Source organism: Grus americana, chromosome 8 (assembly GCF_028858705.1).
Source record: "Grus americana isolate bGruAme1 chromosome 8, bGruAme1.mat, whole genome shotgun sequence".
In the NCBI taxonomy this organism is placed as follows: domain Eukaryota; kingdom Metazoa; phylum Chordata; class Aves; order Gruiformes; family Gruidae; genus Grus; species Grus americana.
In genome coordinates this window covers 25,444,767-25,470,456 of record NC_072859.1, presented here as the reverse complement: position 1 = coordinate 25,470,456, position 25,690 = coordinate 25,444,767, and the positions used below count along the sequence as shown (strand labels likewise).

The 25,690-nt window shown below is 41.3% G+C and overlaps 1 protein-coding gene across 3 annotated transcripts; it reads right to left on the bottom strand.

The window, feature by feature from the left end:
• Positions 1-964: 964 nt before the first annotated feature.
• Positions 965-24,126, bottom strand: AKR1A1 (aldo-keto reductase family 1 member A1). 3 transcript variants are annotated; one of them, XM_054834066.1, is made up of 10 exons: positions 23,978-24,095; positions 21,562-21,598; positions 20,119-20,214; positions 13,798-13,917; positions 11,987-12,138; positions 10,170-10,365; positions 9,379-9,578; positions 8,295-8,367; positions 6,737-6,823; positions 965-3,018 (listed from the first exon to the last, which is right to left on the bottom strand). In XM_054834066.1, the coding sequence occupies exons 3-10, from the start codon at positions 20,206-20,208 to the stop codon at positions 2,953-2,955; spliced, it is 984 nt and encodes a 327-aa protein (XP_054690041.1). In that variant the 5' UTR covers positions 20,209-20,214; positions 21,562-21,598; positions 23,978-24,095; the 3' UTR covers positions 965-2,952. The 3 variants fall into 3 exon arrangements, with proteins under 3 accessions (XP_054690041.1, XP_054690042.1, XP_054690043.1); XM_054834067.1 differs by lacking the exon at positions 21,562-21,598 and having other exon boundaries at positions 23,984-24,126; XM_054834068.1 differs by lacking the exons at positions 965-3,018; positions 6,737-6,823 and adding an exon at positions 8,870-8,942.
• Between the last annotated feature and the right edge of the window lie 1,564 nt (positions 24,127-25,690).

Here is a 25,690-nt window from a genome sequence, read left to right as displayed (position 1 = left end):
CGGGGCGGCGGCGCGCAGGGAGCGCAGGGAAACGGAGTTCCGCTGAGAAGCCGCTGCCGCGCGGCATGCTGGGACGTATAGTCCGCGCCGCGGGGCCGCTGGGTGCCGGCTCCCCGCCGGGCCCGCCCCGACCCCGCGGTGCCTGTGGCCCGGCTGCAAACGCCAGCTGGGCGGGCCCTGGGGCGGTGCGAGGGCCGGGGCTTCGCTCCCTCCCGCCCCAGGGAAAGGTGGACATGTTGTGGGGGCGGGCGTCGCCCGGGCTCCCCGGGAGGCACGGGAAGAAGGGCCTGCCCCAAGGGGAGGGGAACCCTCGGGGGCCGGGTTCGCACCTCGGCGCAAGTCTCTGGGCGCTAGAACGGCCAGCCGGGACTTTGCTCACGGGTGTCCTCCGGCCTGGCGCTGCCTTCGCAGGCAGACCCTACTCCGCAGCGAGCCAGCACCCTGCCGTCTGGTCAGAGCAGAGGGCAGGCATTCAGTAACACAGTGCACATCTTTGAAGAGCTGGTATTTCCCTGCCATTCACGTCAGGAGACGCTAGCACCCTTCCCTTGGCATAATCTCACCCTATCCAACCTCCAGGTCAGCGGTCAAGGGGCTCCAGCTCAGCTCACGCCGACGCTTTGCTTCCCCCCCCCAGCACATGTAACCCGCCAGACAAGGCAGACATGGCTGCTGCAGCTGTGGCAGCAGAGACCTCCAGAAAACTTGCACGGCAGCAGCAAAGCCATTGGTGGAGGCCTGGAGGCTCATTTCCCCCTGCGCTATTTCAAGATAAAAGTATGCCAGCTTCATCTGCGGTGCGTTACTCCATGCAGGAACAGAGCTGGGAATGGGAGGTTTAATAGAGATACAGAATTAATCCGCTTTTCTTGGGAATTCTCTCTGCCCACCTACTCTGGTTTAGAGAAGTAACTAGAAAAAGTTAATCGGGGCCCTGACATTAGAGGGGCAAAATGGCTCAAAGTCATACACAGAGTAGTACAGTGTTTATTTAAGACATGCAAACCTACAAGTGAAAATACATACAACAAAAGCAGTTTTTCTTGGCAGGATGATTGCTGTTAACATTATATGTAGTGCCTTCGAAGTAAAATTGCTTCCTTACTGATTTGCAATGAGAACTGTATTCAGTCACCCATGTTTGATTAGGATAATTAAAAACCAACATGGATTTCATTTCCCTTAGAAAAAAAAAATCCAGTCTAGTAAATAATCCTGACTGGGCTCTAATGGCTTTCTCCACTGACATAAATTCAGCAGGAGTTAGGAAACACTTTACTGAGGAACAGAAATTCTTTCAATTTTACATAAGGATTACAAAAAGTGATAAACAGATTTGTTCCAGTTCGGCTGCGTGGCCCAGGGCAGGAAACAGTTGAGGAGGCATTACGCTTGAGATGAGTATATAGTTTTACTATAGGCCTACTGTAAATGAGGTTATCAAAACTAAAATAATCTAATTCTTTAATCTTTGAACTATTTGAATACAGAGGATTATTTTTCTAATTTATGTTTGTTATTGCTATGGGAAAAGTGAAAAGTAAGTGTTCTTTATTTCACTTAGTTAAACTTTCTTTATCCAGCAGCAAACGAGGAGTCATGCCTATGGCTGTCTCTGAAAGGCATCAACAGATCTGAAAGAGTTCCTTTGTTTTAAATCCCAGAGGCCTTTAGAAACTCTGCCTTACTACCCGTCTGCACCAAGGCAAGAGAGCATTAATCCTATTTTACAAGTAGGGAAATTTAAAATAAAGCATTAACATTGCTAAGGCCACAGAAGGTATCACCATCAGAGCACTGGTAGGTGCTATCACCTTGCGCCCTTTGTACTCAGATGGCTAAACTATTAAGAGACTGCAACAAAATAAAACCGTAGTTAGAGCTAGAGTTTCAGTTCGGCTCAACAGTGTATCAGCACATCAGTCCCTGCCAGTGAATAACACAGAAACACTGCAAGTGGGAAAACAGAGGCACAGAAAGGCAAATCACTTGCCCAGCGCTACCAGCAGGTCAGCAGTAGAACCAAAGATGGGACCAGCTCTCTCAAGGACCAACCCAGGCAGCAGTCAAAAATGCAACATTAAAATGGAAGGAGCCCTCTGACAAGTCTTTACTCTTACTGTATAGCCAGGCACTAATTTTGTGATCTTCCAGAACTCAAACTGGACATCTTTGGTAAAGAGACACTGGACAACTTTACGGGAAAAGGAGGATGTTTTTCTACAAGACTTGCTAAAAAGTTTGAGGCTTTTGTGATAGGACGATCAGAGCTGAAACCTATCCATGTGACAAGCAACAGCAAGGATTGCCCTGAAGGCCTGCTCCAGGGTATGCATTTATTCTCCTCAAATTTACAGGCAAATTAAAAGAAAAAGAAAATAGATAATTCTAAGTCCCACAAGTACTCTATATTGGATAAAAAGCACTGGACATGGCTGGTTACTTGGGTTTTAATGAATGGTTTATGGACATAGTGCAACTGTAGCACATTTTACTTTATGCCCAGTATAAAAATATTAATAAAGTTGATAGCTGAGAAGTTGTTTAGTCTTAAAATGCTTTCATGCTTTCACTTTTTTTTTTTTCCCCCCCCCTCATGGTAATAACTAAAGCTTTCAAAACTGTTTCACAGGCAGTAAACCCAAAGTATTGCCCTAGCCTGATAAGAACATGTTTGGAACTTGATTTAGACTCCCCCACTCATTATCTAATCCCCAAAAGATTTGATGCTTCCAGGAGCAAGCTTGCAGTCGTCATAATAATCCACAAGCTTTGACATGGAAGCTACAGTATCTCTAGAAAGGAGTCAATTAGAAGCAGTACTTTGTAAGTAAACCTACTCAGGAAGGAAGGTTTCATTTGGACAGGGTTTTTTGACAAAGTGTGGCAACAATGATTTTGTGGAAGGGCACGCAGAGGAGCATGTTACTCTAACACCTTATTTTCTAACAGTTAATAGGAGTCATTGAAGGGGTAATAGGGGTGTCCCGCATCTCTTGCTACTAGCTTTCCATTCACCTGTGAAGTAAACAGACTCAAGTCAGAAAGATAAAAATCCATGCTTACTCGCAGTTTCAAATTCTATGTGATGAAGATTCTAAATCTTCATATCCCAAACATCTGGGAGCATCTTTTTCAGCTTAAACAAGAGACGTTCCCTCTACTCCTGAGTCCTCTTAACACTTCTTGAAAGAAATTTTTTTTAAAATAATTTTAAAAAGGAGATAGATTTCTGTAGCCTCAAGCAAGAGTCTTTCAAGCTGCTGAGGTTTGAACAATTAGATTAAGAATAATTAAAAGGCTTTTGCCTTGTAGTGTTATTAAGTGCTGTAACATGCACACTTCAAAACACTTTATTCGAGTTGGAGCTTTTGCCCGTGTTTCCATGATGGAGAGTTGCTGGGCTGCCAGTTTTACAGATGGTAAGATGAAACACATTAACTAACTTGTTCAGGGTCATATACTGAAGCATTAATAGTGTCACTGAACTCCTCCATAGCACTTTTTGTTCAAGAACATTTCCAAAGAAGATCAGCTTCTCTAGCTGTAAAATGGGAATACTGAAACCAATACTCAGGCACAATGAAACAGAGACTCAGGCTGGCCCAAAAGCAGACGGCCATGCAGAAGTTTCAGTTCCTACATCCCAACTCTAAGCACTCACATGCACAAGTTGCATTTCTAGTTGCACTAAGTTCATTGCAACACCCCTGACTTCCAAGGAGCTGAGGTAAAACCTTGCTCCTCATCTGTAATGTTTGGGGAAATTTAGGTGCAGCATTGGCAGAGAGATACACACCTCCCTGAGTGACAGACTTGCATCATTCAGCTAGAACTTAAGTGACTAATGACTGCATAAAAGTTACATTACAGAAATCATTGATTTTTATACATACAAATGTGATGTTAGAGATCACTCAAAATGTTATGGGGACAGAGGTAATCACAGGGACTTTTAAACCAAGTATCCACTAGCAAATGCCTCCATTAGCTTTCAGTATAAAACCTGCATTTCAAAGCAACACTGGAATCCCTGGTAATGAATTGCTTACAGTGACTACTGAAGTGTGAAATTAGTCACTTGGGGGCACTACAGAGCAGAAAACTAAGATGCTAAGGTTTAACATTCGACTGATAATCAGATTAAAGTAGAATAAAGCTGAAATGAAGCTGTCAACTGAAAGCAATCCTTAAAATAGTGGACAAAAGTGTCATAGTATCTTCAGGTTTCCTCATATTCTCTTGAGAGCCAACAACTTCCTCATGTTCCTAGAATTCATAATCCTCATTTCCACCCCCACCCCCCCACCCCCAGTTTCTTCCCCCTGCATATTTTGCTACACAGAACAGCTCTTCAGGTAAGCATTCTTGTTTGCAGCATGCCAAGACAGCAGCTGCCAGAAGCAATGTTTCACATAGCTGATTCCAGTCTATCCCAGGAATTTGAGGGGCGGGGGGGCGGGCAAAATCAGCAGTGAAGACGCTGCAGGTCAACAGTTGCTAACTATCAAAAACAGACAGATCATCACGCGTGCACCACCACCACCACTCCTCCTCTCCTGGCTTGCTAGTCATTCAAGTTTCGCTTAAGTGTATTCCTTGGCCAATTATGTGTTTCCAAAAAGTTTGGATTTCAGGCTGGTGCAAGGTAATTTCCCAACCTCTATCCAGACAATGAACTGTCAAAGTACAAAGCAACTTAAATTGTCTACATGCAATGTAATAGCCTCTCCTCAGGCTTTAAACAAAACACAATATGGAGAAGTGTGGCACAACTATAAGAACTTGTTGTTATATATTAATGCAATGAAAAAAACTGTCTCATCAGTTATGATAGGAGCTCTGATATCACTGCCATATCACACTTTGAAATCTAGACAGTGTAAGTTAGATTCATAGAGCAAATAGGCATGAAAGGTTAAGACAGGAATTTTAATTCACAGTTGATGAAAATTCTTTCTGATAAGCCCAGAAGGGATGGGCAGGAGACAAAAGGTTCCACTAGAGATCTTACAGCTGCAGTCGTGTTTTAATTCTCATCTTGCTTCTTCCTGTCTTGTTATCTGACAATACAGCAATATCTTTGAAGCCCAGCTGCATCACATTCACCCTTTTTCTAGTTGGATGGGGCTAGCACTTTGAACTGTATTTCATCTCTCCTTTGTGAATCACTGTGATCTGATCAGGTCTCCCGGGTAACAAAAGCACATGAGTTATCCCTGGCTCATCCAAGCCAGGCTGCATTCTAATGTATTTTGCAGTTTCATTAACAAAAAACAACTTTGCAGCATGAGTAGCAAAACACTTGAAAGAAACACACTATCAGCAGCAGGTGTGCTTGTCACTACCACATTCACACAGATCAGCAGCTAAGCTTCCAGTTTGGTGTACAGACTCCTAATCCATAAACAAAGATACTTTTAGTTGCAGGGATGTGGGGGTTTATATTTATGCACACACTGAAGCAACCATACAGTTAAAAGCACAGCCTTGAAGCTCTCATAAGCCCCAGCATGACAAGCAGTGAAAGCTGTAACAAGTATCTACCCTTGCTATGAGACAGTCATTCACCACACATTCACAACTTCTCTTTTCTAACTCAGACCAGGCACTGGTATGTTCTCAAGTATTCAGAAAACCTCAATGATAAATCCTGGAGAAAAGCTTTCCCTAAAGAATTCCTACAGCCGGTAGCCACTGACTACTGAAGAATAATTTACAGGCAGACAAACTGCTGGAGAGGCAAGGGTATGCTTGACAGCTTCCAAATTTGCAGAGACCTACTGTATCTATGCAGTACTGTATGATAGAGAATGGATAAATCACTTCAGACTCATTATAGCACAGTTGCCATATGTTGGTTGGTGACCCACCAGGGAATGGTGACAGCTGTCTGTTGTATAGTCAGAAGCAGGACAATAAGATATGGAGAACATTATAAAGACCGGAGATTTCAAGGCATTGACTTTTTTTTTTTTCCCTTTCTGCAGTGAGGGGGAATGAACCAGGTTAGGTCCTTTAATGTAAGAAAAGAAAGACCAAGAGGACTTCAACACTTAGAATACATCAGTTTCTCTAAAAACAGCCTGGCACCTGATAGCACATGAGGTAAGGTTTCATGTGACAGAGTAAACTATTGATGCAAAAAGATGCTGCGGTTAATGGATTTGAGAAGAAAAACACAGCAGCCGAAACCAAACTCCTTACGTTGGAGGAAAGTCATTACAACAGATGCTGAAAGGGGGGACATCCAGTGGAGGGGAGCAGACAAATTCCCTCATGTGACTTCCACGATGGATGTGGAGAACTAACAGCACCCTGAAGTCTTCACTGATCTTAGAAGTTTATGGTATAAAGTAGACAGGGACAAATGCAACAAGGAGTACTTCTGGAGGAATGGCATGGACCTTAGCCTGCTTGTACATGAGAAGAACAAATCAGCAGGAGTTTGGTAACATTTGAAGTAAGATAGGACTCTGGCTTAAAGGCCCACGGACAGGTCAGTAATAAAAATTCAAGAGCACCATTGGTGGCCAAAACAGATGAGAAAAGTTTTCAAGAAGTTACCTTTTTTGTAGCCAGCTTTTGAAAAACTCTGTAATCTTAGATACCCTAAAAAGATGTACTGTTTTTATAAGTAGTTCTGATGGGGACAGTTAAAGAAAGAAAACTGCAAAAACCTCAAGTTGTGGCCACATACCCATAATGAAAAATAATAGAAACATGAGAAATTTACCGTAATCATTGGCACAATGTAACGCCAGTTTTTATTCAGGCTTCCAATGTGGCTCATCTCCTCGTCTGTGAGGCTGAAATCAAACACCTAAGAACAAAAGCAAGAGGCTTTCTTCAATAAGCATAGGTTTTTCATATTTAATTGATGCTGAGTTTTGCCTCTTGGTTTTGTTTCCTTTGTAAGTCCCGACCATCCCCTTGTGCCAGGAATTTCTCCAGAGATCCACAAGCAATAGAGCTGACTTAAAGGCAAAAAGGTTCCACTTCACAATAATCCAGGACAGAATGAAACAGCAGCAGTGACCTGAGACATTGCTGACTATTTCAGTGTTTAATTTCAGATGACAGTGCAACAACACAGTTGTAACTGAGACAAATCCACACATGCACACACACAAAAGACTGGAATAATTTATTCAGCTATAGTTACATAATATTTCTTTTGCACTTGCAAAAAGAAAACCTACGTGCTGCATTAGAGTTGCAAGAACCCAGTGTTAAAACCAACATAAATTAAACATAATGCAACTCGTAATATTTCAAACATCTTCAGAAGCTGCAACTTTGATAAGTCTGAGCCTCAAATACAGAGAATTTCCATGCAACTCTGATCAATAGAATTTACATATCTGTAAAAAATCTTGGCTTCAGACAGCATTAGTTTGTCTTCTGTTTATAAATATGAAGTTGCAATTAAACTTATTTTATAACAACCACCAAAACAAAAGCTTAAAGCCTGAGCTGTTCATATGCTTGCCAAATCTAAGCTTACACTGATACTGCATAGCACTCTTCCACAAAGAGAAAAAGCAGCAGGACTGTTCCTCCAAGTAAGTGCTGCCTATTCAATCAAATATTCTGTTCCCATGTAGATCTAAACCTTGAGTAACTGCAGAGTTTACTAGAGTTCCTTGACATTTCTAGCAGCATACTACATGGCAGAACTCAGTTTCATGGGAATAAGTTCCAGAAACAAGTCCTAACTTAAAAACATATAACCACCCCATCTGTATGATTAAGGACTGAAAGAAGATCATGAGGGTGATTCAGAGGCTTCCCTCCAAAGTATTGGAAGTTAAGAGTTTTCAAATAATTTGTAAAGTGAACTATTTCTACTTCAGAGCAGAAGTGAATCACACCAATTCCTTCAGCGTCATTAGAATGACAGCTTGCTGCAGAAAGTCACCAGCCCTTACTTGCAGGGTAGAGCAATTGTTATTCATAAACAAGAACCATTGAACATCATTAAAAGACTCCCTTGTTCAATAAATTTGAATCTCACAAATTTCAGTAACAATTTTTCATTTAACTTCTACAAAGTACATTCTTTACCTTTCCATAACAAGACTATGCATGTGCACATATGCACACACTCACACATTTAGTTGCTTAAAACGTATCACTTGTTTTCAAAAAATCTTTACCCTCCCTTCTAAGCGTGTGCACACATTGATGAACACGTATGAACCAAGTGCCTCAGCCTGTTCTGTAAGCAGTAGGACAGTATATTACTCACATAAAGGGCATCGCTGAAACTCCTTTCCTCCATTTAAACTTACCTGGAGATTCTGCTGAATGCGAGACGGAGTGACACTCTTGGGAATGGCAACCACTTTACGCTGCACTTGCCACCTGTTAAGAGGAGGAGAGAGATTTTCTGTGTGTGCAGCCCAAGAACCATGATATTTATTTTGGTTGAATAATAATCTGTGACATCAGAGATGCCACTTATGTTTCTATGTGGAATAAAACTACCCAGAAGAGGGCTGACATAGCACTGTGTTGTATTAGGACATAGTATGTCCAAGCTCAAGCAAGGCAATAGCCACCAGACTACCAATGAGGGGAAGATGTTCATGCATTTGAACAAGCAAGCAAGTTTCAGGTGCTTTAAGCTAGAAACCCAAGAAACAGTCAGAAAAAATGTTTTTAAGCATTTTATGCAAGTTCTAACATGACAACCACTGAGAAACTACAAGAAAATCCAGATCCCACAAGTGTCTGTCTAGTGACTTGAGCACAAAATCTTGAACATATTCAGCTGGCAGGGTGACTTGCTGCTGCCCAAGACTGTGCTAGTGGTATTGATAGATACAAAGCCAGACAAAAAATGAGGATAGAAATCCAATTTTACTTTACAAGGTGCTGATCACATTCTGGACATCATTCAATCATCTTGTTTCCCAGTGTCCACTAGCTGGCTTTTGCTATATAAAAAACAAAACAGCAAAGGGTTCTTCAGTGCAAAGAAGGAAGGTCCCTTCCTCAGCCCCTCTTCCTGGGAGCCTATTTGATTGCAATAGCTCAAGGGTTCAAGCCACTGGCCAAGTGCAAATTCAGTAGGCAGTGCTCAGATGTGGTACACTACTGCCTTAATTGTCCTACTGCTAATTCACAGCAGAAAAGGCAGTGAACTGTCCCAGGTATGGATCCAGACCCTGAATGGACCCCTCTGATCTAGTCCATTCACCTGCCCTAAGGTAAAACAAGCACCAAATGGGGTTTTCTGTTGGCACTCCCTGTGATTTTAACTCCCCATTGATGGGGAAGAACACATGCTTTAAGTAGATTCCTTCTAGCTTGTGTGTTTTGCTTTATTTAAGGCCAAGTCCCAAATGCCACCCTCTCTCAATTGTTTTGTACCTGAGGATGATCTGTGCAGGTGACCTGCTATATTTTTCTGCCAGTTTTTTGATCCCAGGTTCTTCTAGAAGCACAGGCTCATCTGGGTGTTTCCACATGCGATCTGGAGAACCGAGGGGACTGTAGGCAGTGACAACCAGTCCTTGTTTCTGGCAGTGAGCTATCAGCTCATTCTGAGCTAGGTAAGGATGACATTCTACCTATTAAAATGACCCACAATGAGTGGTGAGGGAACAGATATCAACACACCTCTAAACAAACAGAAAGTCAAAAGCACAGCAGAACCAAACACATCACAGGAGATCATTCCAGACTCTGCAAAACCTTAGGAGGAAAAGTTTTATTAAAAGAATGAAAACATGTCTGGTAGGCTAAGTTTACAGGAAAAGGAGAATAGATTGCCTAAGTTTAGAGTGCTGGGTTTTCCCCATGTACCAAACAGATCATCCAACAAGCAAAGAAGCTCTCTACAGAATGGATTCAAGTTACTCCCCCCGTCTTTCTTTCTTATAGTCTAAATTGTTCCTTACAGGGAGGATGAGCTCTTCCACAGACCTGTTCAACTAAGCAGGCATAAATGGCCACAGAACGTGTATACAGGCTTCCTCCCCAACAAATTAATCTGCCTGGAAAGACAACCTCTGCGTGCCTACTCCCGCAGAGGTGGCTATATTCTTCCCTGTACATAAGAAGCTATGTCCCTCATGCTAAACACATAGCATTGGTTTGCAAATTCTTCACTCTTATGGACACATAGGAAAGGTATTCATCCTTGCCTTTATTCACCTTACCTGGAGCACAGCTGGTTTGACAGTAGCCACACTCAGTACATCATCAATCTGACAGCTGTTGAAGTTTGATAGCCCAATGGCTTTTACGAGACCTTTTTCTACCAGCTTCTCCATAGCCTTCCAGGTATCCTTGTAATCAGTGTAATCATAACGCATCGTGTTATCAGGATTCTTTGGGAAGAGATTGTCTCCTCGTCTATAGCATTAAAAGTAAAGTGTAAGTACATATACCACATTATTTACATGACATTAGTTCTTCACTAAAATAAACTGTTGTCAAAGTATTCTCAAAAGCTTATACATAGTTTGGAGGACAGTACAAATTGAGCGAATTTGTCTGTTGAATGCCATTATACTGACTTAAACTATAAAAAATTATTTCACATACAGTCTTTCCTATGTAAATGCGTTATACAGTACTTTGAACTACTTATCTATACCATAGTGACTACACAAAACAGATAAGCCACTGGAGAGTGAATGGTTTCCAATAAGAAACCATGAAAATGCTTTATTAGAATGTCAGTTGTGTCAACGGTTTCCACAACATCAAGTAAATTTCAATATTAGTAATATCTAAACATGCATCATTATTTGTGTTATGGTCAAAGCAATGTTTAATTCTTTTTTTTTTTTTTCCAATCAAATGGAAAACAAACTTATTTCACAACAGGGGGAATTTTTAACAGAAGTTCTTCCTCCAAACCAGCTCTAGTTGAAAACACTTCCTCATTCTGTTATGCTGAGGGATATATGCATAATTTGAGCATCTTGCCTCTTATGTTTAGTGTTGTATGCTTGTAAAATTCAGTTCATATGACTAGAAGCGGAAAAAATGTTCTCAAATTTGCAGAACAGACAGAAACCCCTCAACCTGACAGGGTTTCCCCTGCTGAGTGAAGTCTCCATGCAAACATCTGGTCAGGAGATTTATTCTTCCCCTGCCTTTTTACTGGTTGTACGGGGAAAAAATTGCTTCCACATCTACAAGAAAATAAAGCAAGGAGCTCTGCTTCTGATGGGGCTGTAGGATAAGCACATTTAGCACTTAACTGGAGAACGTTTCTCATATTTCCTCAAATCGTAGAATTTCTGCCATTAAAGTGTCATAAGAAGTCATTTTCATTTCCTCCTCATACAGATACCACCATGATACTGCACGTGCTTCACCACACCAGTACAGTTAATAACTGTTAGTGAAATGTGTTGTCTTCTTCACAAAGCACTTAATTCTCATTTTACAGATAAGTAAAACTAAGGCACAAAGCAGTTTCGGTATTTCCATGTAGGTCAATAGCAGGATGAAAAATAGCTGCCACATTTCCCCAGCGTCTAGATGAAGACACTAGACTAATTTAAACTTCTAATATATTTTAATCTCAACAAAGATTTTACCTCACAGCAAGCAAAATTTTCATCTAGCGTAAGACAGCAAGCTTCAGTATAGAAACCTGTCCCATAAAGCTTTATTACTTTTTCTCAGTTAGACTACCTCGACTGTATGTTTACAGACGTGCTACAAATCTAACAGCAAACAAATTCCCACCCAACTGAAATTCAAAAAAGAATGAAATTTGAACAATCATTTCTGTGAAAGAATGGACCAAATATGAGTAAGTGTAAAGGTTATGGATAGAAAAGAGTGTCTGTATGACAGTCCATAGGACTACACTGTTAGCCACAGTGAAAAATATCTTGCAGGCAGTATACATAGGAAGAAATTCACAGCTCAGAAAGAAGGTCCTCAGGATATAACACCAGCCACTTATGTAAAACTGGGGTTTCTGCATTCTGTGCCCTTTCCAGGTAGAACTTACTCAAAGGCGTGAGGCCAGTGCATGAGGTACAGATCCAGGTAATCCAGTTTCAAATCTCCAAGTGTTTTCCTTAGCGCTGGTTCTACGTCTTCCGGGTGGTGCTTGGTATTCCAGAGCTTTGATGTTACAAACAGGTCCTCCCTTTTAATAACCTTTAAGAAAAGGAGGAGAGCATAATTTGCTGGAACAAGTTCAGAAAGAGAATTGCAGCAATTCCCCAACTAGCTTTAAAACAAAGAGAACAATTTAAGTTTTAAAAAAGGTAACACATGGAACCTACAAATTAAACATTTAAAAAATATACTGGATGGAGAAAAGCGAGAGAAATAAACACATTGGCAAGTCCTAAAGTATACCAAATACTGAGCAATGTATTAGAAGTTTTGAAAAATAAAACAAACCTCTCCACACTTTTCCAAATTTTCCAATTCAAGCCACTAAGTGCGATGTGGCCAAAAGAAAGATTACTTAAGTTTATTCATATGTAAATTCTGTAATTTCTATTTAACAATTCACATTTTCTAGGCACAACCAGCTAACTCACTATACTCATCACATGTTATAAACCAAGAATGCTTCTCATGGAAAGAACGTGGGAAAATAAACAGAAGAAGTTTCCCCAAACCTCTGCATTTGAGTTTCTAGGTTCCGGAAAGAACACACTAAGAACTGAGCACCCTGTACACTGTATTGGAAGGATAAGACCCAGAAATTAAACAACTAGAGTGCTGGCTAACTAGAAAGTATAAAATGCAAAAGGGAGATTGTATTTGGCAAGCTGAAGCACAGAACACCATCAGAGGGCACTTCTCACTGACTTAAGTGTGACCAAATTCCACTCAAGTCTATACCCTGTAGAAGCTGGAATGATTAATTCCTTAGTTTCTCTCCTCCAACCATTCAGTTATTTCTGTGTTTCACATATGGCAGTTGTGTTCAAAGAGAAAGATGTTTTAGAAATTCTAGTTTTAATTTAGCTAGCTAACATGAACTGAAGAAGACTCCTATGCTTCCCTGTATTAGTCACCATATCTAGTAGGGAGGAATCCCTGGAGCAAGCTGAAAACAGCCTCTCTCAGGCTAATCACATAACAAAGAGATTGCCCTAAAGCCAAAGCAAGAGCAGCAGGAAAGCAGGAACTTAAGAACTTTCTTTCCAGGGGCTCTGAGGCTGTACAGATAATCAGCCCCTCAAGCCAACAAGAGCAAGGGGGATGAATTTAAGATTCCACCTGAGGTCATTCATAGGAATGCCTGTCACGTTACTTTATATTTAGGCCATGGACCCTCACTGCAGGCCCTAGAGTCACAATTACCAAACCTTCAAGTGCAATCACTCTTGGTTTTGTTTTCTAAAGTATGTATTTACTCACTCCTATTTGATCTATAGCAAAAAAACCCCACAGCCACCGAATCTGCTGTGGCTACCCACCACTGCATGCTACTCTAGGCTGGCAAACTAGAATAACTTTTCATAGAAATCGTGGCAAGTATTTTCCATTATAACTAATGATTCTGGGAACCTCCAATTTTTGGACACACAAATTGGGATACTTGGGGCAGGGGGAATAAAACCAGGCATTTTCTGTGGCTTCCATGCAAATATTCCTGACAATCTTTTCTCCTCCTGACAGCCAGGATGGTTCCAGAGGAGAGAAAGCCATCTTTCATGCCTACTTCTAATTAGCAAAAAAATAGCTGGGATAGACTAGGAGGAAAAGCCACAAATGTTAACTTCACAGTCTAGTTTCAGGTCACAGTTGTAATTCTGATACAACATATAGTGAGCATGATGGTTCTTGTGTTTTTACCTTGTTGGGCCCAAGGCATTCCTGGAAAGCATCACCGATCTCTGCTTCATTGCTGTAAACTGCTGCACAATCAATGTGGCGATAACCCACACTTAGGGCATATTTCACTGCTTCTTTCACCTGTAATCATAAACAGATTACCAAATGCAATCAGTGGAAAGGGGAAAAAAATTTAAAATATGTTAGAGATTTAGTGAGGAACATCCCCAAACTATAGACCTACATAAGGTCATGAGACTCAAATAGAATAGGATATGGTCCTCTATGGCACAGCCTTTAGGAGTGAAGAGCTAATTGCTAATAGATGCTCCAAGAGTAACAAGAAAACAGACCACGCACACAGGCCAAGCATGCAAGAACTTGCCAGATAGAATAGGGATTCATTCTTAGCCAGAGTTGTCACACTTTTCTTAAATATAAAATGAGCATTAAGAAGCAGTTTTCAAATAGATCATGGCTTAGGAAGACAAACTTCCAAGAACTAACAGACCAATCAATGTCAGTCAAGCCTGGAAGATATCTCTTCTCTCCCAGTAAAGGAAGAGCTTGGTTTCTAATTCCAGAATTGCCAGAGTTTGGGGTTGGTTCACCTGCTCACACTTAATTTCTAAGATGATGCAATTTTAAGGCACATTTTTCCTTCATGTCTCAATCTCTCTGATTGTACAACAACGAAAATCACTATATTGCTGAACATTAACCCATGGCCTGCAGAGGATCTCCTGACAAAGCTCAAAACTTCGCTTTCCACGTTTCTGACAACAAAGGTGTTGCCAACAGCAACACATCCCTTACTCCATATTGTTACACATAAGCCAGAACGGTTGGGAATCAAGGCACTATACTTTGACTCTGTTTCTGCTTTTGAAAGCTCTAACAAAGCACAAGCACAAAATATATTCACATGTGGGCCTCAGATAAGGAGCAAGCCTACAAACCAAAGAAGGAAACACAAAGTGGCATCTTTTCGAGGATTCTTAAATAGCTTTTGAATAAAGATTATTAATAACTGATTGTGCAAGAACCAAGAATTACTACAGATTCAGTGTAGTCATCATCTTCCATTACATTGATGAGCATTAAGTAAAATTTATTTTATTTAGCTTCCAGTGGACAGTAAGCACATGTTCCCTTTTACATCTGCCCATCTCAAGTGCTACAGTAAGAGTTTGTCTTATCCGTACAGTGATTTCTATACATTGCTCTTCTCTGACTTCTCTCTTGAGACAGTGGGAGATTGTAAATTACTGTGTAAAACCTTGACGCAACAGGGCCCTGATCTATTTGTAGAGATTGTCTCTCTTGTGAAGAGATTAAAAAAATGTGTCCACAAAAGCTAGAGACTGATTTCTTTCAACTTAAAGTACTGGCACTTTCAATTTTAAAGCTGACAAAATTATTAACACCAATTAAAGCCATGTACAGTCCTGCTTTTAGATGCTTCAGAAAGAGAAAGGGGAATCAGACATGAAAAAAGATCTGCTAGTGGATTTCATTTATTTTTCTTGTCAGGGACTGCCGTAAAGGCAGACACAGGATATTCTGACTGCATTCTTTGGCATTTTGAGAGGAAAACTGGAGCGTAGACCAATTTCCCTTAGCTATAATGACAAAGCACTTCTATTACAACAGCAAAGTAAGCTCTTCCTTTCTGTAACAGGATGGTATTTACAGTCCTTGTTTCACTTCGACAAGGACATTCCTCAGAAGGTCACTATGAAGTCAAGGTCGTAGTAATTCTGAAATCACTTGAGACATATTAAAGGGTTCTAAGACTCAATATCCACCCTCCAAAAAAGTGAGAGCTGTGGAGCAGAAGCAGAGAGGGAAAGAAAAATAGCCGTGTTCTTTATCTGTACTAATCCTCCATTTTCTCTATCAGGATAATACATTTTTTTAATCCAAACAGGTACAAAGTTTGCCATAAAATGGAAGTAGGCACCACTTGCAGAAAACCGAGGATAAGACACTCTAAAAATGTCTCTGCAAAGCAATAAAAAGGAGGCCATATTTCTATATCAGAGTATTTTGACAAGTTTCTAGCACTGAAAAACTGGGACTGGTCATTTCAGTAACGTTCAGATTTGGGCAGCATTTGTATTTGTGTAAACTACTCTCAGCCTACTAAGACATTCCAATGTGAACAGAGAGCTCCTGTTCTATGCAAAAGGCAAATAACCAAGAGAAAATGTGGAAAAAAAACATTTCTTGGAGGTGGGGGAAACCCTAATAACAGACAGATGGTACTTTGTTTTAACAGAAAGTTTTATATTTTTGAGATTATGTTCAGATAGGTACATGCATTTTCTGGGGGGCTGGGGAGGAGCAACAACCAAAGCACTTGAAGATTCATACGCTTCTGGAAATTTGGTGCTGCGAAGTAATAATAGACAAAGGATCCTTCAAATTTTCCATATACCCTTTAGTTTAGCCTGTCAATACTGCTATGGAAGGAGCAATTACTGAGTTCATTTTGCATTGGGCAAATTGAGTCACACAGCTTAGGTGTGACTCACCAACCTAGCATCACATAACTACAGAAAGCAGGTCTCAGAATCTGCAGCCATCATCTAGTCTACCCTCATGCCCCATAGCTGGGCCAGCTAAGTCTAAACCACTCCTACACACATTTGTCAAAACCCTTCTTGCAACAGGCAGTCTGTTCCAATGCTTAGGTATCTTTATGTTCAAAGCCTTTTAGATGTCTAACCAAGACAGCCTTGGTGCCACATTCTATTCCTCACAGATATGAAATCCATATCTTCCCCTTGGTGAGGGCTTTTTGCACATTTGGAAAGCGTCAGCATGTCTCCTCTCAAACCTCTCTTGACCACGTAACTGTAGGTGCTTCCATCTTTCATCCCAACTTACCTTTCCCAGACCTTGCATTGGTGTTGCTGCTGTCTTGTCAGTTGGTTCATGCTTTTCTTCAAGTGGTTTGCCCCAAAACAGACACAGCATTGCAGCTGAAGCCTTACTCTCCTTCATTGTATAGCAAATTCCTAGGAACTACACGCACTCCCATATACACATCCCAGCAAGGGACTTGGCCTTCCCACTCATCCTCTTTTGGTTTTGAGGATGGAGGAACACAATATCGCTAACAATCTGTGGCAGATTCAGAAACAGAATCTGTAAGTCCCATTCATTGTAATATCCATTATTAGATTTCCAGTTCTTTAATTTACCCATCACAAGGTGAAAAACTAACAAGCTATCTTTATACTTCCAAGCAACAGAGAATTCAAGTGATTAAGGAGCCTTTTCTGCACAGCCACAAGCTGTTATGAAGAGGCTTTCACTCTTAACAGTTCCAGTCAATAATACCTGGAAAGAAAAGGCTCTGATGGCCGCCTCTGCTTCCTGCAAAGCTGTCACATTTTAGCAGTCCAAGTACATCTGCTGACAGGAAACAGGGAAACACCACCCCCTCTCCCCCCCAGATCATCAGTCCACATGATATTCAGGTGCAGTATGACTAGAACATAAGTGTTGCTATATCACAGTTTGTACATACTGTACTAAAATTTGCTGAAAAGGAACTCAGACCACCACATAAGTAATGCCAACTTAGAGCTGACATTCCCTAAAATAGTTTTGCCTCCTATCCTTCAGATGTGGAACTGAAGTTCCTCCCTTAATACATACCAGCAATAGTGAATTTCTGTGCATGTAACAAGGATTCTCTGGATTGTCTAACAAACTTTTCAGGAACTAAACTGTCTCCTCCTTAGCTGCAATCCTGTCACAAGACACCCAGTCCCCAGTCCGGCTGGTTTTCTGAGGTATGCATTTCCTCTTCAGCTTTCCTGAAGTTTTGCACAGAAAAACAGCTTCCCTCAGCCCCACATCTCTCTTCCCCACAGAATCAGCCTCTGCCACAGCAAGTTAGACTGTTCATCTGGTGGGGATCAATCCTCTAGGTTGAAAGCATGGCCCATTTGAGGGAAGAGAACAAAGCATTAAAGGATTACAGATAATCAAGCTCCAATATTAAACAAACATGCTACTAGTATCCTTGATGCTGTTGCCTGAATGGACTTGTCTTTGAACTCATTCATACTGCCAGTTCATAAGTTTCTGTACTGTGCTCCCTTCCGTTCAATAGGCCTCCATCGTGTTCCCATGGTAACATGGAAAACAAATTTCTCTTCTTGCATTTGATCATGTAAGATAGAAAACATCGTATTATTTTAAGTTAGTCTTCCAACGTGGATTGAGATTTGATAATTTTCCCCCCACACTCTTACCATGTAGGAAACTAGGGCTGCAATGACACCTTTGTACTGGACTGCTAAAATCTGTCTACCAGGACAAGGCTTGTTTAGGATCAGGAATAGTAACAGCAATAACAAAAGAAATTAATCAAGAGAGTAAGGTCAAGACTGAAGAGCAGCTGGGCAAGGAAAATAATTCCAATCTGCAAAATATTTACCTGAAATAATCTAAAAGCCATCTGCTTCCACTCTTGTTTGTAATGCAGCCCTTGTACAAAACAACTTTCAATAAATAGCTTCTAGCTGGGAAACAACTAGATTAAACACAATCAATTATTATTATTCTGCTTCTCTAGGTTTTTGGCCCTTAGTCTTTAATTCACAATAACAATAATTCTCTCTGAACTACATCATGTCCTTTTAAGGGTAAATCATTTGGACACTGTCGAATTGCTGGTATGCTTCTGAATTTGATAAATCTCCATTTAAAAAATGCAAACAATTTTGAAGAATGATAAACATGAATTTATTTATTCCATAGGAAAGGAATAGCAGCAACTGCAGTAACTCTGGTCATTTTCACTGCACTTTCTAGGTCATGTCTTCAATATATTCTAGGAATAAGTCTTTGAAGATAGTAAATATTCCACAGAAGTGACTCCCATTTACTTCCATGGGATCCCAGAGAAGATCTCTGGATCCCATGTGGGGTTCAGCTGCTAGAAGTGCTGCTTACTATAGCAAAATCCATCTGAACTAGGTTTAAATTATATACAAGCGGGATCTTTCCAGGTTGTTTTATAAGACCGCACTTTCCTCAGAACAGTTAGTGCACAAACCCAATGCATTCATATTTTGTTTGTTTAGTTTCAGGCATTTGTTTTAGCACAATGCATATTAAACTGCTTTGGGTGCACAGAAATTCATTAAGTTCCTGCATTTAATAAACTTAATTCAGTTGTCAGTTAATGTTTTAAGTGACAGAGCTGAACGTTCACCCTTGTCCTCATTTAAGAGGTTGACCGAGCTCTCACACCAACTCGGCTTCCACATTAGCACAGCTTCTATTCCCAACAGCTCCACTGTCCTGACAGTTGTTTGGACAGGAAGCCCAACAATAAAATGGCTCTGAATAGATTCAATTTTTATAGCTTGTTTCCCACCTTTTCCTCCAGCTGGCATGAGCTAATAGCACAACAGGTCATCTTGAGAAGGGTTTTAGCTCTCCCTCTCCATCAGGAGCACAATATCATCCAACATACTCGAAAAACCATCATGCAGCTAACACAAAAAGCATTAAAAACAACACTAAAACCAACAATAACAACTAAGAATTCCACCAAGCAAGAGGACGCTCCTGCTGGACACTGCACGTACTTGCTGTGAAAGGTAATTTCTGCCCCCAGGAATTTATCTTTTAAATAAATTAAACAGAAGGGAAAAGACAGACAAGGAGGAGATGTATTACCATAGCAGGCACAGTTCACAGCATACAAACATTCCCACAGTTTGTGGTAACACACAGAACTGTTTCCAAGTGGTGTTTGCCAATTCATTGCATTTAGAAGCAGAGTGAATGTCTAATGACACATTAGCTTTCTTAATCTAAAAGCAGGATGACCCAAGCAAGTTCTTCATTTCTCAGCTAAACATAGGCTGACCACTGGAACAGGACTTAGGACAAGCACAACTAGAGTTCTTGCCTCCCAACATAATGCTTTCAGCTAAGTCATCAGCCCAGGCCAGAGGGATGTCTGGTCGGACAGGCAGCCTGAGGATTTCCCAGAAGAGTCAGGAACCATATTATAGCAACAGCATTTTCCCTGTCTCAGCTCTTCATCCCACTCAGTGGTCTCTTTCCGGATTCATCTCCCAGAGCACCACTGCCTGAGGCCTGGGTTAACAAGTCTTCAGGAATCTGCTGCTGCTGCACCTTAAGGCCTTAGCCATGCAAATGCACACATATATTCCACTGACCTCAGTGAACCTAAGACTAAAACCATCCAAGTGAAGGATCCAGGCCCCAGATCTAAGATCTTCAAAAAAAGGTGCACAAAACATAAATACTAGTTGAGAGCACGGTATTGTATTGTTCTCTGCTTACTTGGCCACGGTCGCTTTTCCAAGTTCCCAGTCCCACGAGAGGCATCTTCTGCCCAGTGTAGAGTGCAACGAAGTCACATGCTACAGACATTTTTGCCTAGAGAAGAACAAGAATAAACTGAGTTTTGCAGCAATTCGGTTAGTTGCAACAATTTACCTTTTCTATGTAAAAATAAATTAAAAAAAATCATAGAGGTGGTCATGATGCTAGAATAAAGATGAAGTACATTCTTTACAGTAGGTTCTTTACAGTTTTTACTGGTACAAAGATGAATAGCTACCCTAGAGAGACTAGAAAAGGAGCCCTTTTTCTCCCCTTCCTTCTTATTCTCTTCTCTCCTTTACAACGTACGTGTTTAAGATTTCTCAGAGTTGAGAAGTACAAAAAGAAGCATCCTGCAATAACATACAATTAATAGAGAAGCTCAGGTGTAAACATGCTTTTGGGGTTTTTTTGTTTGTTTTAAATCAGCAGTAAGCATTGATGAGGCAGAAGGAAGCAAGAGATGTTTGTCTGCCCTTAGTGTACAGTAATTCCATACTACTTCTGCACTAAGTCTTTCTCTTTTACCAACTCACTACCACCTGGCTCAGGAATCAAGCTCTAATTACCACTGCAGTTGGGGATAAACACATTTTGTCAGAAACAACTGGTGCAGGTTAAGGTATGAAGACCTGATACAGGCACGGTTTTGATTAAGAGAGAATGGTAAGGCATTTATGAAGGCATAACCCACAAAAACAAACAATAAAAAAATAATACTCCAAAGAACATCACTGCTGGAGGATCAGTCCCATCTTTTTATGCCAGATACGTGCTTTGTCACCCTTGAATCCAAATTTTCACCAACTCAGGGCTGAACTACAGCTCATTATCAAGGCTGTCTGCCATTGGGAAGAAAACCAGAAACATTTTGGCTTCCTTTGCAACACGCGTAATTGTTTACTAATTGTTATATACCTGCAACAGGCAAATGCTACCAAGTGAGAAGACTACTTTAAAAAAAAAAAAACCTACACTAAAAAAACCCTCTCTAATGTGAAGTCAGGGCTAGCAGAGAGGACAAAATGAAGGCACTTTCAAATGTGGACACTAGGAAATAACACCTCAGATCAAAAAAAACTAGTGCATATATATATTTTTATCATTCTGATACAGAACTTGAAATAGCTGTGTGCAAAGTGAGCTAAAATGCAGTAGGTCCTTACATATTTATGTGTTTTGCATCCCAAAATAACTTTATCTTCCTGCTCTTTTCCATCTCCCTGCTTATTCAGAAAGGGACACTGTCTTGTAAAGAGCTACAAGATTCCTTGTTCCCATACTGCCAAAATCTGCATGTGGACTCTGAAGGAAACTCGAGCTCAACTCTTACATAAGATGCATTTCAAGTACAAACAGAATGCAATAGCTAGCATTGCTATTATAGAAAGTGTCACACACCTGATTTAGCACAAATTCACAGAGGAGTCGCGTTCTTCTAAGTGGAGAATGAAAAAAGATTATGCAAAGTCAGTTGTCACTTTGAACCTGGGTTTCTCTTATGCTTAGCACTATCATACCCAAGCATTTTCTCTGTGAAATTCAACAGAACAGAGGTCCAGCAGGATCTTCCATTATCTGTTGCTGGCTTTATAGCTGCTGCAAACAGTGACCTGCTCACAGTGGCAAAGCTTTTTATCAAAAAGGAAGGTTTTACAGTGTGTCCCAACATCCTCACAATCTATGTTTCTGGTCAAACCGTTAAAAAGAAACCGCATTCAGGATAAGCTCCAAAGCTGACTAGCCAATTTCAGCAGAAGCTGAGGAAGATACTTCCCAAGTTCAGCTGTGTCCAAACTCATTAATGTTATTTGTTCTAAAAAAAAAAAAAAAACCCCAAACAAAACCAAGAGTGGAAGCATGCAATGTTGGTTGAATGGCCGACAATTTAGGAGGAATGGATGCTTTCAAAGCAGAGCATTCACACAGCATACCATCCCAAAATAGCTCTGCCTTCTTGTTATCATTTTCCTCAGATAATTAAGTCCCAGCTGATGGATGTGTTCATACAGAAAGTTTATATTTTCCACTTTCTTGCTTAGCTTCTCAACCCGTATTTTTGTAGATTCACAGCAAACACCAAACAGTGCACTTGTTTTACAGGGAGACATAATAGAGTAGTTGGAGTGATCCTGACCTGAAGGCCATTGTACACCAAGGAGCTGGTGACCCACAGAACAGTTAACCTGAGTAGGTCCAGGCTTGTCTTGTGCTGCACTTCACGTACAGTATAGCCTTCAGGCCTGTGTTGTGGGACACACAGCCCATGGCTTCAGAATAAGCTCAGCAGCTAGTTGTAACAGGGGAGTCTGCAGGCAGCTCCCACTTGGTACATGCAATTAAGCCACCTGCATGTCCTTGCCTTTATCTAAGAAAGTAGGAAGTTCTCAAGCGAGCATCCTTTCTGTTTGACAGTAGAAATGATGAATAGAGTTGTTTTCTTGTAAGAGAATCCCTAATAACAGAGTAACCCTTTCTATGGACAGGGTCTGCACGGCATGCTGCGTGTGGATTGGAGGAGGTCTGTTCAACGCTGCACAACTCAGGGCTCCCAGCACCTGAAGAGATGTAAGATTATCAATGCTATCCTCTTTCTTTATAGGGTTAGCTCTAACAAATAGTAGTTTACAGAGCCTGAGTGCCTTTCTTATCAGGCTTGTAACTGACTGACACCTCCTGGTACAAAACAGCAGTTAAACACAAACTAGTGCCACTGGATTTGCACCAAGATGTACTAAGTCCAGATGTTCGTGCTGAAGGTAATCATCAGTGAACCAAACTGTTGGTGTTCATACGTTCTTGGGGGGCAGGAATTCTCTTCTATTCTGAGTCTGCATAGCAATTTTGCAGCCAGCTATATGCAAGTGGGTGCTTTTTACCTGAATTTAGTTGCCTAAATAAAGGTACCTTCTTATATCATGCAATACAGCTGAAGACTTGAGGCTTTCTGATTCACATTGGCCTATAACGCAAATAAGACACCAAATGCTTTACACAACCACGTTACGCAATCATCTTAAATGCAACACTCTGGCCCAGAAGACAAGGTACACGTGTTTAATCAATAACTAGCATCAGCACATTTTCTAAGAGCCATCTTGCTTCATGTAACTGTTGTATATTAATGGTGCAGAGAAAGCAGAACTGCAGCCTCTGGAAGAATGGGAACGTGCCAGAATTAGAGACTCTAGAAGAAAATACACTAATTAATACTTTCCACTCAAATTCTTCCCCTAACAAGGGGATGTAGGAGCACTACAGTGTCTGCTAGCCATCACTATTCAATTCATTAAAAAGCTGGAAGCCTCTTTTTAGAAGGGCAAAGACAAAAATAAACATAGAAGCAAACTAATTCTGGACAAGCAAGATGTAGCTTTAGTTTAACAATGCTCACCTATCACCACATTCACATAAGAGAGTTAAAGCTCAGAGTAATTCAAAGGTAGTATAGGCACTCTGGCTAGCAGGATGCATTAATAACCAAAGAAGTGTAAACTACACCTGTGCATCCACCCACAGCTACAACTCATTTTTAATCCAAAGGAAGGAGCCTTCCACCAGCAAAACACACATAAATACGAATTATTATGTACAAATATGCAAATAGGCATATACTGAAAATACGGAAGCCGCTGCTATTGGATCACTTTTGCCGCACAAACGGGAGCTAACCCGCCCTATTTTGGCTCCCACCGAGGCGCCAAACCTGCCCCTTATCGTGGCGGCCCAAGGAGGGGAGTGCCGGGCCGGGTGCGCCCCGCGGCGGGAGGCGATGAGGCGATAAGGCGACCCCGTCAGCCCCGCAGCCCACCGCCACACTCACCCCCGCGCTGCCGACCACGAACCACCCGCTCACACCGCTGCCGCCTGGCCTGGTGCTTCCGCTTCCGTCTGGGAGCTGCAGCCGGACGGCCCGGCCCAGCCCAGGGGAAACGCGTTATGGTTTTCACTCACAGCGCTTTACAGCCCTCCCCGCTGGCCGTGCGCTGGCACCGCGGCGGTGCTGCGCGAAGCGTCCCTGACCGGACTTAAACAGTGCGGGGTTGTCCATTCCGAGAGAAAAAAAAACCAAAATCCAGCAATGAGAGTTTCTGCAGGGACGAGAGCGGAGGAGCCAACCTCGTCACGGCCCTTCACCGCGGCGGGGCTTTTGCGGGCTTTTTCCCTCCTGGCACGTCATTTGAATCTCGGGGTGCAGGATCATGTCCCGCGGGCCCCGGCTGCCCTCAGCACCGACCTGCTGCCGGGCAGTCCATCGGGTTTGCCCTGTTCATCTTTATTTTCCTCTCGGTTCGGTTCCCATCAGGAAATCAAACCGCCCAGACCCCCATTCACAGCCCGGTGCTTGAGTGATAAATCACGTAAATGATAGACTGCACCACACAGGGAAATTAGAAAATGCCAGCCTAACAGATAAAGACTACATGAAGTGTATGTGCTACATAAAACTCTCCTCCTCTGCTGTTTGTCTTGGCCTCTTGAAGCTGATTTTACTGGTAGGAAGAATTTTGTCAGTTTTATGTGCAGCCCTAAATAATAGGAATCCAGGGAAAGTGCAAAGCCAGTTACACTCATTTTGTTTCAGCTCTTGTGCTAAAAGGTGCATAAAGAGAAAGAAGTGGTGCTTCCTGAGAGGACTAAGGCTCCTTTTGTTGCAGGTGCACAAGAATGCATTTCCTTATTTGTGCAAGATTGAAAGTAAGATTAAAGCAGACTGATTTGAGCAGAGTGCTTACTTCTGGGTATGTACAGTCTTGCTATTAGAGTAAAAAATACAATCTTCAACAGGAGCAGACTTTGGCCTGTAACCCAGAGAAGACTGTACAGCTAATCTTAAACACAAGTATTATAACCACTTTTGACTTTTACTCCAGGCTTCCATTTTATAAGTAATTTATAAACATTCAGAACTTGAAAATAGTAAGATTAGATCAGAAATAAGGCAATATATATCTATATTCAACAAGGCTTTGAAGAGGCAGATATTTATTTCCAGAAAGATAATTCTGCTGCCGATTCTTTCTTTGCTGTTCCGACTTGAACTGCTCAAGAGGCTTAAAGGCACAGGGGTTAATTAATCTCCTGGGCACTCACATGACCAGATCTTTCTGTTGTGCAGCCTGTTTTGACAAAATACAGGAAAGTGGAAAGACAGTGCAAGAACAAGACAAGACAGTAACAAACCTCAGCCTCCAATAATATCATAGGAAGTAAAAGAGAAAAGGTAAGGAAGATTAAAACATTTTGTCATCAAAAGGCAGTGAGTATCCAAACAACCAGTAATAAAGTTTGTTAATAAAAAAAAGATATGTAGAGAAGGAAGAGGTAATGCGAGACATTTTCACCTAGAAATACCGTCTTCACTTGAGCAAAACAATGAAGGCGAATATGTGCATTGTATATTTAATGATACATAATTGTTTTCATTAAAACTATTGTGTACTAGCTGTGCATAAATGCCCCATGGCTTGGGAACATGTCAGTTGTTGACTTTTCAGTTGACTTTCTGCATATATCATATTAAAAGGTC